This window comes from Podarcis raffonei, chromosome 2 (genome assembly GCF_027172205.1).
Source record: "Podarcis raffonei isolate rPodRaf1 chromosome 2, rPodRaf1.pri, whole genome shotgun sequence".
In the NCBI taxonomy this organism is placed as follows: domain Eukaryota; kingdom Metazoa; phylum Chordata; class Lepidosauria; order Squamata; family Lacertidae; genus Podarcis; species Podarcis raffonei.
The window spans coordinates 123,521,402-123,532,775 of NC_070603.1; the positions used below are offsets into that span (position 1 = coordinate 123,521,402).

Genomic DNA, 11,374 nt, shown 5'->3' on the forward strand with positions numbered 1-11,374 from the left:
GAGGGGGAAAAGTGCGTCCTATAGAGCGAAAAATACGGTAGCTCCCTTTCTGGTCTTCAGACATAGAATATTCTGCCAGCTTTAACTTTTCAATGATAGATAAAATTCTGTCACATGACTCTGGCAATCTTTCTTTTCTTCATGTTTTAGACAAAAACAAGGTTCTTATTAAATTGTGATGACAACTTCTAAATTCATAAACTTTCTTTAAATTGTGAAGAATTTCTCTGGCAGTAAGACATCTGCCTAAATACATTGTATCACTTCAAATCTGTATTACACTATTCTCATTCTACTATTCCACTGTGTAAAATTTCCTCTATGCATCCTAAAAATTTCTTTCTATTTTTCAGTCTGCCTTTAAAAATTGTTTCTGAGAGAATAATTAAGAGTATACTGGCAAAGTGGTCAAAATGTTAATGTCAGTTTCTGAGGTAAAATGTGTCACTCTGCACCTGTCTTTCTGGATTATTCGTGGTTTTCTGGATTTTGTGGGACCCAAACCCATTTTCTGTGGTATTTATGTTGGGATACTGCCAGGGAGATAAAGTCCATCTGAGCCCCCAAGCTCGGTGCCGGACGATCCATCGACCTCCCTTAGTCACACAGTATCTAGCAATTATAGCGACACGAAGCCTCAAGAAAAGATAGCCACATTCTTGGACTTGTGCACACTCTATCAGCAGAATTCACGCAGCATGAAGTTGCACAGCATGAGAGCAGAAACTTGCATATTTACAGTTTTATTCAGCGTTGGTCAGAACAAAGAAGGCATGACCGTCTGCTCCGACTGCTCAGGCAAAACAGCCAAAACGAAAGGAACTTACAACATAAACATCCTGTGAGACAGGAACTTACGCAGGCTGTTATACAAACATCCTGCTCCCTTTTAAGGTGGAACGGAAATATCCTAACATCCTCCCCCTTTCCGTGTAACCTGTAGTACCTGTGGTTCAACCCAATTGCAACCTTTGTGCGTAAACCTTCAGTTGTTCTCTGTTAACAACCTTAGACAACAGATCAGCAGGAATTTCATTTCCTGGCATGTAGGACACTTGAATGAGTCCTTTCTGAATACACTCTCTTGCACGATGTAGCTTAATCTGCAAGTACTTGGTCCTTTGCTTGCAACTCTCCGAGTTCAGCAAAGCCAAACAAGATCTATTGTCTTGATACACTTGTATAGGACATTTCACAGAAACCCCAATGTCCTTAAACAGTTGCATCAACCATTCACAATCCATGAGTGAAAATGACAGAGCATTGAGTTCTGCTTCACAGGAACTTAGGCTAACTGTTGTCTGCTTTTTGCACAACCAGTCAAACAGGCAGTGGTTGTACATGTAGCATACTCCAGAAGTGCTTGTACCATCCGTGGTGTCACTTCCAAAACTTGCATCTGCAAAGATTTCAAGACCTCCAGTCTTCTGACTGGTGAACCTCAGCCTGTAGTGCATAGTCCCTTTCAAATAGCGGGCTATGCGCTTCAGAGCTTTCCAATCCTGAACAGTAGGATTGTTAGCATGTCTGCTAAGCAGGTTAGTGCTTACAGCAATGTCAGGTCTTGAACATCTAGCAATGAAATTCAACTTGCCTAGAATGCATCTGTACAGCGTTGTGTCAGAAAACGCTTCAGCAGTACTATCTACCTGGTAACCTGTCACCATCGGTGTGTCTGCTGGGTTTGCATCAACCAAATTCAACCTGGTTAATACATCAGCAATTTTCTGTGTTTGGTGTACCAGAAAATTACCTGCTTGGTCCCTCTCCACCTGCAGAGAAAGATAGTTGGATACCTCACCAAGATCCTTCATGTCAAAGTGCTCCTTCAGCTGAGCTAGGGTGCTTTGGTAAAAAGCCTGATTCTTCCAAAACATCAGAAGATCATCAACAAAACATAAACAATACAGTTTGTTTTGCCCCTCCTCCTTGACAAACACACATGGATCAGCTTTGCCCTGGTGAAAACCTAGAGAAAGCAACGTTTCAGTGAGTTTTGTGTTCCAACACCTGGCACTCTGCTTGAGACCATATAAGGATTTCCGCAGTTTACAGACCATTCCCTTCTGTATCTGCATTCCATCAGGTGGAAGCATGTACAGCTGCTTGTTCAAAATCCCGTACAAAAAAGCTGTATTAATGTCATGATGGGAAACATGCAGTTTCTCCTCCGCAGCGATCTTGAGCATCAGCCGAATGCTCTCATATTTGACCGTGGGTGAGTAGGTCTCGTGGTAATCCTGCCCTGGTACCTGTGAAAAACCTCTGGCAACCAATCTGGCTTTGTGTCTGACAACCTTGCCATTCTGGTCTGTCTTGGCCTTGAAGACCCATTTGCTGCCAACCAGTCTCATTCCTGGGACTACCGGTACCAGCTCCCAAGTTTGGTTCCTGTTCAAGGAATCAACTTCAGCCTTCATGGCTTTAAGCCAAGGCTCAGCATCTTTAGAGGTTAACTCCTGGACCTCTTTGAAGCTTGAAGGTTCCCACACCTTCTCTGAGCTACTAAGAACAGCAGTTGCCATCTTAGCAAACTCATCAGCAAATCTCTTTGGAGGTTTGCCTTTGGTCGCCCTTTCAGACCTGCGAACCAGACGCAAGTCTTCTGGACTCATCTCCTCCTTCTTAGGAGAAAAATGACCAATGGTGAACAGTGGTTCTTCCAGTTCATTGTCAGACTCATCAGACGGTCTGACTGAGGCCTTTGCGCTCTTGTAGTCTGCTGTGTCATCACTGTCACTGACAGCAGCAGCAGCGCCGCCCACTGAACTGGAATCCGAACTCTGATCATCATCATCATCATCATCATCATCATCATCATCCTCAGTTTCCTCAGCTTTCTCAGCATGATCTGCTTTCTTCACATCACCTTCATCCTCCTCTGGGTAACTCTGGAAAATTCCCACATTTTCCCCCCACTTAGGATTGTACTCAACACTCCTTGTGAACTTTATGGATTTAGAATTAGTCATCCATACCCTGTATGCACCTTTTTCGTACCCCATGAACAAACCATGTGCCCCACGCTTCCCAAGCTTGTTGCTTTGTGGGGTGTGTACCCACATGTCAGAACCAAAGATTCTCATGTGTTTGACATTAGGTTGCTTACCAAACATTTTCTCATAGGGAGTGCAGCCAATAGGTGATGACAGTCTCCTGTTAAAAGTATAAACAAAATTTGCCAAAGCCTCCCCCCAAAACTTCTCAGGGAGATTGGCATCATGCAACAAGGTTTTTATCCCTTGCAGCAACGTTTGATTTGCTCTCTCTGCAAGCCCATTCATCCATGGCGACCTAGGCGTTGACTAATCATGCTGGATTCCCTTCTCAGTCAGGAAAGCTTCAAACTGCTGAGAAGTGAATTCCCCGCCTCGATCAGTAAACAGACAACCAATACGTTTACTGTGAGCATTCTCCAACCAAGCACAGAATGCCTTGAACTTAGGAAATGCTTGCGATTTCTGCTCGAGCATAAACACATGAATGTACCTGGAAAAAGAATCAATTAGAACCATGAAGTACCTTGCTCTACCCAAAGAGGGCGCTAGAGGACCTACCAGGTCTGCGTGAACTAGCTGGTAGGGTTTGGAAGCCTGCCTGCTAGACTCCTTGCCTTTTGGAGCAACCTTCACTTTGTTCTCTGCACAAGATACACATTTCATGTGAAACTTACAAGGTTTGATGTCCAAACCTTCAACCAACTCAGGCATCTTGGCTAGCGCTTGCCAAGAGAGGTGACAAAATCTGCGATGTGCATCGTGAATGCATCCTGCATGAAGAACCTTGTTAGTTTGTGCAACACAACAAGAATCAGCATTAGACACAGCAACATCATCATAAGTTAGACTGAACAAACCATCCATCAACTTTGCATGCAAAATGTCCTCTTTGCCTTTTCTGATGACACAGACAGTCCTCTTGAAGGAAACCTCAAAACCACGCCCAGTCAGCTGTGGTACACTAATCAAATTGTCCGCAGCTCCTGGAACAAAAAGTACATCTTTAATGGTAGTATGCAGACTTTCAAGTTTCACAGTCCCAACTCCTGTAGCTTGCAAAGTCCTTCCATCAGCCAGCTGGACCTCTCCATCTTGAGGTGTGAAGGAGATAAACAGATGGCGGTCTTTGGTGAGATGGTGCGAGCACCCAGAGTCAATAACAAACCTGGCCTTCCCCTTCGAAGCAGATTTGCTGGCAAACAAAACCTTGTTTTCCACCAGCGTGGGCTTTTGCAGCTTGCCTTTAGCCTTTGGTGAAGCTGTGCCAGCAAACATAGCCTTGTTTTCCACTGGCGAGGGCTTTTGCAACTTGCCCCCCTGCTCCTGGCCATCAGACGTGCCTTTAGCCTTTGGTGGAGCTGTGCCAGCAAACATAGCCTTGTTTTCCACTGGCGTGGGCTTTTGCAACTTGCCCCCCCGCTCCTGGCCACCTGCAAGCATCTTGCTCTGTTTACATCTGGTCTTCCGGCCTCTGCAAAGGCTCTGACCTTGGTTCTCACGAGAAACAGAGCTCTCAGCTGCCGACTCCTTGGCTCCCCCTGGAGGCTGGAATGCTGCCTGGGATGACGTTATAGTCTGCTCCCCCTGCAGCTTGCAACCGGTGCCCTCAGCATCCCTGCATTCACTAGCATTCTGGGAAACAGCCAGGACCTCCGATGCATTCAAACACTGGGCTGGGATTATTGGCTGGTGGGCCTTTTTCAAAGCATCCCACATGTCACGTGCCGTGAGATTTCCAGCAAGCGTCTTTATTTCCTCCAGAGAGACGGATAAAACTATAATATCCACGGCCTTCAAATTCTGGCCCTGCCATTTCTCTGTCCGAGGAACTGGAGTGGCTTGAGAGACAGTATGCCAGACTCCAAACTGACGCAGCAAACTCTCACACCATTTTGCCCAGGTCTGATAGTTGTGCCTATTTAACTTTGGGCACTCAGTGGCCTCTGAAGCTTGGAAAAACTCCATTCCAGCTTTTTACGTGAGCCGTTATGCCTTGGAAGACGTGTTATCTCGGCAGCCCATTAATCACGATGCCTCTGGCTCGGCTCCCAGGCCAATTAGTTTTGCCGGACATCAAAGACTTCTTCCGCGGCAGAAAAGCCTCTGCTTTCACTTTCCCAGCACATACCTTTCAGCAGTCTGTCGCTGTCTTACTCCTGCAAGTGCCGTGAATCTGGGCCCGAAACCTGTTGTTGGGATACTGCCAGGGAGATAAAGTCCATCTGAGCCCCCAAGCTCGGTGCCGGACGATCCATCGACCTCCCTTAGTCACGCAGTATCTAGCAATTATAGCGACATGAAGCCTCAAGAAAAGATAGCCACATTCTTGGACTTGTGCACACTCTATCAGCAGAATTCACGCAGCATGAAGTTGCACAGCATGAGAGCAGAAACTTGCATATTTACAGTTTTATTCAGCGTTGGTCAGAACAAAGAAGGCATGACCGTCTGCTCCGACTGCTCAGGCAAAACAGCCAAAACGAAAGGAACTTACAACATAAACATCCTGTGAGACAGGAACTTACGCAGGCTGTTATACAAACATCCTGCTCCCTTTTAAGGTGGAACGGAAATATCCTAACAATTTATATGTGTGGAGGTTGTCCCGGGTGGTTTGACCCTTGAAAAACATAGCTTTTTTTTCTTCTAGAAAAGGATCTGTTTAGAGTTTATACAGAACACATTACATTACTTGATATACTAAAACACGTTTACATGTGCTTATATCTAATAGATCTATATCTATTCTTTACTGATTTAGATTATTTCTACATTTATCCCATTTTTTATTCAAGACAATAAGCTCAAAAATACAAAATAATTCAACATCAAATAATGCTGCTACATTAGGTATTAAGAGGGAATTACAAGTGCTTCTATCTATATGAGACTTTACAGACTTTTTCTGAGGCACATAGCAGCATAAAACAGTCAGCAGGTGCTCTCACAGAAAACCTCTCTCTCACTCGACAGTTGAGAACAGACCTAACTGAAAAAACGGCCTTCTGGAGTGACAGTCACCCTTTCCATAGCATCTTGGAGGCAACATTCACACACAGAGTTGTTAGGGAAGTTGAGGTAATTTCTGTCAGGTTTGGGTTTCTGTTTTAGCCTCTGCCCATTTTTTAAAGAGAAGACCAATGTTAGAGTTGGAGTGGATTTCATGATTGTGGCAACAAAAATCCGTCCTAGAAAAGAGCCAGATTTTCTGAACCTCTGGTTCTCAAAAATACGTCTGTGAATGCTTGTTGACAAAGGCCATGACCTCACATCTTCTGCTCTTCCACTTTCACAAATATTCATTAGAATCATAGAATCATAGAGTTGGAAGAGACCACAAGGGCCATCGAGTCCAACCCCCTGCCAAGCAGGAAACACCATCAGAGCACTCCTGACATATGGTTGTCAAGCCTCTGCTTAAAGACCTCCAAAGAAGGAGACTCCACCACACTCCTTGGCAGCAAATTCCACTGTCGAACAGCTCTTACTGTCAGGAAGTTCTTCCTAATGTTTAGGTGGAATCTTCTTTCCTGCAGTTTGGATCCATTACTCCGTGTCCGCTTCTCTGGAGCAGCAGAAAACAACCTTTCTCCCTCCTCTATGTGACATCCTTTTATATATTTGAACATGGCTATCATATCACCCCTTAACCTCCTCTTCTCCAGGCTAAACATGCCCAGCTCCCTTAGCCGTTCCTCATAAGGCATCGTTTCCAGGCCTTTGACCATTTTGGTTGCCCTCCTCTGGACACGTTCCAGTTTGTCAGTGTCCTTCTTGAACTGTGGCGCCCAGAACTGGACACAGTACTCCAGGTGAGGTCTGACCAGAGCAGAATACAGTGGCACTATTACTTCCCTTGATCTAGATGCTATACTCCTATTGATGCAGCCCAGAATTGCATTGGCTTTTTTAGCTGCCTCGTCACACTGTTGGCTCATGTCAAGTTTGTGGTCAACCAAGACTCCTAGATCCTTTTCACATGTACTGCTCTCAAGCCAGGTGTCACCCATCTTGTATTTGTGCCTCTCATTTTTTTTGCCCAAGTGCAATACTTTACATTTCTCCCTGTTAAATTTCATCTTGTTTGTTTTGGCCCAGTTCTCCAATCTGTCAAGGTCGTTTTGAAGTGTGATCCTGTCCTCTGGGGTGTTAGCCACCCCTCCCAGTTTGGTGTCATCTGCAAATTTGATCAGGATGCCCTTGAGTCCATCATCCAAGTCGTTGATAAAGATGTTGAATAAGACTGGGCCCAAGACAGAACCCTGTGTTACCCCACTAGTCACTCTTCTCCAGGATGAAGAGGAACCATTGATGAGCACCCTTTGGGTTCGGTCAGTCAGCCAGTTACAAATCCACGGAGTGGTAGCAAAGTCAAGACCGCATTTTACCAGCTTCTTTACAGGAATTTTATGGGGCACCTTGTCAAATGCCTTGCTGAAATCAAGGTAGGCTACATCCACTGCGTTCCCTTCATCTACCAGGCTTGTAATTCTGTCAAAAAATGAGATCAGGTTAGTCTGACATGACTTATTTTTCAGAAATCCATGCTGACTATTGGTGATAGTCAGCATTGTTCCATGATTGGGGGCTCCATTTCTTCCTGAGGATCTAATTAGTTTCTGTCTTTGTTGTAGGTGTTGATGAATTGGAAAAGAAGAATGGGGGAGACCATGACAAAATCCACACAGTGGAGAAGCCATATCAAAATTGGGAGTATGGAGAGAGCTCCAGTCAGAGTTCCTGTTCCCATCAAAGAACTCACAGTGGGAAGAAAGGCTATCAGTGCTCAGAATGTGGGAAGAGTTTCACTCGGAAGGACAATCTCACTTCGCATCAAAGAATTCATACAGGGGAGAAACCCTATCAGTGCTTGGAATGTGGAAAGAGCTTCAGTCAGAGCGCCCATCTCACATCCCACAAAAGAATTCATACTGGAGAGAAACCCTACCAGTGCTTTGAATGTGGAAAGAGCTTCAGTCAGAGCACCAATCTCACTTCCCACCAAAGAATTCATACAGGAGAGAAACCCTATCAGTGCTTTGAATGTGGAAAGAGCTTCAGTCACAGCACCCATCTCACATCCCACAAAAGAATTCATACAGGGGAGAAACCCTATCAGTGCTTTGAATGTGGAAAGAGCTTCAGTCAGAGCACCCATCTCATTTCCCATCAAATAATTCATACAGGGGAGAAACCCTATCAATGCTTGGAATGTGGAAAGAGTTTTCGTCTGAGTGCGGATCTCACTTCCCATCAAAGAATTCATACAGGGGTGAAACCCTATCAGTGCTTTGAATGTGGAAAGAGCTTCAGTCACAGCACCCATCTCATGTCCCATCAAATAATTCATACAGGTGTGAAACCCTATCAGTGCTTGGAATGTGGAAAGAACTTCAGTCACAGGCAGAGTCTCGCTTCCCATCACAGAATTCATACAGGGGAGAAACCCTATCAGTGCATGGAATGTGGAAAGAGCTTCAGTAGGAGCACCCATCTCACTTCCCATGAAAGAATTCATACAGGGGAGAAACCATATCAGTGCTTGGAATGTGGGAAGAGCTTCAGAAAGAGGGCAAGTCTCAACCGCCATCAAAGAACTCATACAGTGGTACCTTAGGTTAAGAACTTAATTTGTTCTGGAGGTCCATTCTTAACCTGAAACTGTTCTTAACCTGAAGCACCACTTTAGCTAACGGGGCCTCACGCTGCTGCCTCGCGATTTCTGTTCTCATCCTGAAGCAAAGTTCTTAACCCGTGGTATTATTTCTGGGTTAGCGGAGTGTGTAACCTGAAGCGTCTGTAACCTGAAGTACCACTGTACAGGGCATGAAGCGTAATAGAAATGTGGAAACAGCTTCTCTTCCAAGAGGCGTCTAGCTTCCCTTGAAGAAATTCATGTGTTTGAGCAGGTGGTTGCTGAAGAAGTTCAGGCATGCCTGGAGGATGGGGACCATTTGGATCCCTTCCAATCAGGAATCAGGCCTCATATTGGCACTGAAACTGCCTTGGTTGTGCTGGTCCATGATCTCCGGCAGCAATCTCACTTCTTATCAAAGAATTCATACTGGAGAGAAACCCTATCAGTGCTTTGAATGTGGAAAGAGCTTTTCTCAGAGTGGGGATCTCACTTCCCACAAAAGAATTCATATTAGAGAGAAACCCTATCAGTGCTTGGAATGTGGAAAGAGCTTCAGTCAAAAGTACCACTTTAGCTAATGGGGCCTCCCGCTGCTGCCACGTTGCTGCCTCACGATTTCTTTTCTCACCCTGAAGCAAAGTTCTTTTTTTTTAATGATATTATTAAGAGTTTCAAGATTACAAAAAAGAGAAGAAAAAAAGAAGAAAAAATACATAAAAACCAATACAACAACACAACAACAACAACAAAAAAAATACAAATCCCATATTACATATCTTTATCTTTCATTTGCTTGTTTCCTTTACCTCCTCACACCTCCCTTTTTGTGTTCTAGCTTAATTAGTTATTTCAGCAAATTCTTTCCATCTTTCTCAATTTTTATTGAATAATTTATCTTGACAGTCTAACCTAATAATTAACTCAGCAAATCTTTTCCATCTTTCACCATATTCTGTTATTCAATTTGCCTTACTTTATTTAACCTTATCTTACCGTAAAATACCTTAAAACTTAATGCTTATTTATACATAACTCCTTATATCATTTCTACTAAAGCCAGACAGTTTCATTCCAACATTTTCCCTAATATTCATTAATTTTACACTAATTCCCAAAATAAAAAATTTTCTTTATAGACTTTCTTCCAATTTTCATCCAACGTCCCTTCTTCCTGGTCTCGGGTTATGTCAGTCCTTACTGTCCATTCCATCTAGTCCATCAACCTGGTAATCGTATGTCCGAGGCTCTTAAATCTCTTCTATGCCCCTTCTGCAGATCTTCTTCTTCTTGTTTATACTTGCACTTTTCCTTGTCTTTTGTTGGTCTCTTTCTTGATTTCTTTCCTTTCTCATTGAGGAGTAGATCTCTGGGGGATTCCAGCCCATAATTATCTCCATCTCCCCTCATCAGACCAGCCCATTCCCCACAGTCCCACTCCCCACAGTCATCAATGTAATCAAAAAAAATATTTAACAGCATATTTCAAAGTCCCTCCAAAGTTAAGAGCCTCCTCAACTCCAGGCTCCCCCTGGCCCACTCCAAATTCAATCTTCAAAAACAGCGGCTTATGCTCCTGCAGGGCCTCGGATCTCTCCATTTGTATTACTTGAGGTGCAACCGCAACCTCCTCCATTATCATCTGCCCTTGCACTTGCCCAGTCAAACCAGTTTCCTGAGTTGGTCCCTGTATGATTTCTGTGTCAGTATTCCATGTTTGTCCACATTTACTGACTACAACAGTCATCAAATCCATCTTCTCATGCAACTGCTCCAGCAAAGCATTTGTCTTACAAAAAGCAGGCACCAAAACTTCCTCCCAACACATTTTTATTCAAGGTCAAAAGACTGGTCCCACGATCTTAATCTCGTAGCTGTAAAGTCCCCAAGTAGACTGCAGCAACAATTTGACAAGCTCCCTCTAGAGGAGACAATTTCTATTTGTGTCCATCTTTTTAAAGCATGTCCAACAAAATAAAGTTACTTTCAATTTTCAAATATTTTGTTTCTTTAGAATGCAAAAGGCAACATTGGAATCAGTTTGTTTCTCTTTTTTTAGCTATCTGTCAAAATGTTCCATTCACAGTCTGGACGTCTCCAACAATTTCTGTCTCTGACACCCCGTTCCCAGGTTTGAGACGGTGGAAACTTATTTTTCTTTACTCCCTCTCCTGCAGGCTTGAACAGTCAAATTCCCCCCCCCTTTTCTCCTGCTTCCAAGGGGGTTTTAGTGGTTATAAATGAAGGAAATTTTGACCTTTACAAACAACTTTCCAGGCTATTAGCTTACAAGGTTTTTGCTTCAGTCTATTTACAAAAAGCGGAAGGCGGACTTCCTGTTTTGAACCTTCCTGCTTCGGTGCCAAACTAGGGTGTTTCTTGATCCAATTTTCCGTTTCTACTCACGGGTACTTGTTTAGAGTCCAATTGTCCACAGGAAAAAGTCAGCGCTCTCCGGCAATGGCTATGCGGCTTCCCTCCGTAAAAGTAGCAATCAGTTCGCAGCACCGCACCGCTCACCCCACTTCGCTCCGGAGCCCCAAAATGGGGTTCCCCGCGAGTAGGGGAGGCGCTCCTGGTGCCCTGCCGAACCCCACGTTCCCAGGCTTCCTCCACCTGGGATTTCTAGCGGGTCCCCACCTTCGCCGCGGCGGGAAGACCCAGTTTCCACGGAGCCAGTTCCTCCAGTCGGAGGAACTCCGCCATTCGCCGATGACGCTAACCCGGAAGTCCTCCCTGA

General features: G+C 44.4%; 1 protein-coding gene across 1 annotated transcript in view; it reads left to right on the forward strand.

Moving 5' to 3' along the window:
• Positions 1-9,026, forward strand: part of LOC128409496 (zinc finger protein 883-like) — a 38,791-nt gene extending 29,765 nt beyond the window's left edge. Inside the window, exon 5 of the mRNA XM_053380023.1 lies at positions 7,771-9,026. Coding sequence (XP_053235998.1) covers positions 7,771-8,616 — 846 coding nt within the window. The 3' untranslated portion in view covers positions 8,617-9,026. The remainder of the gene's footprint in view (positions 1-7,770) is intronic.
• The last annotated feature ends 2,348 nt before the right edge of the window (positions 9,027-11,374 follow it).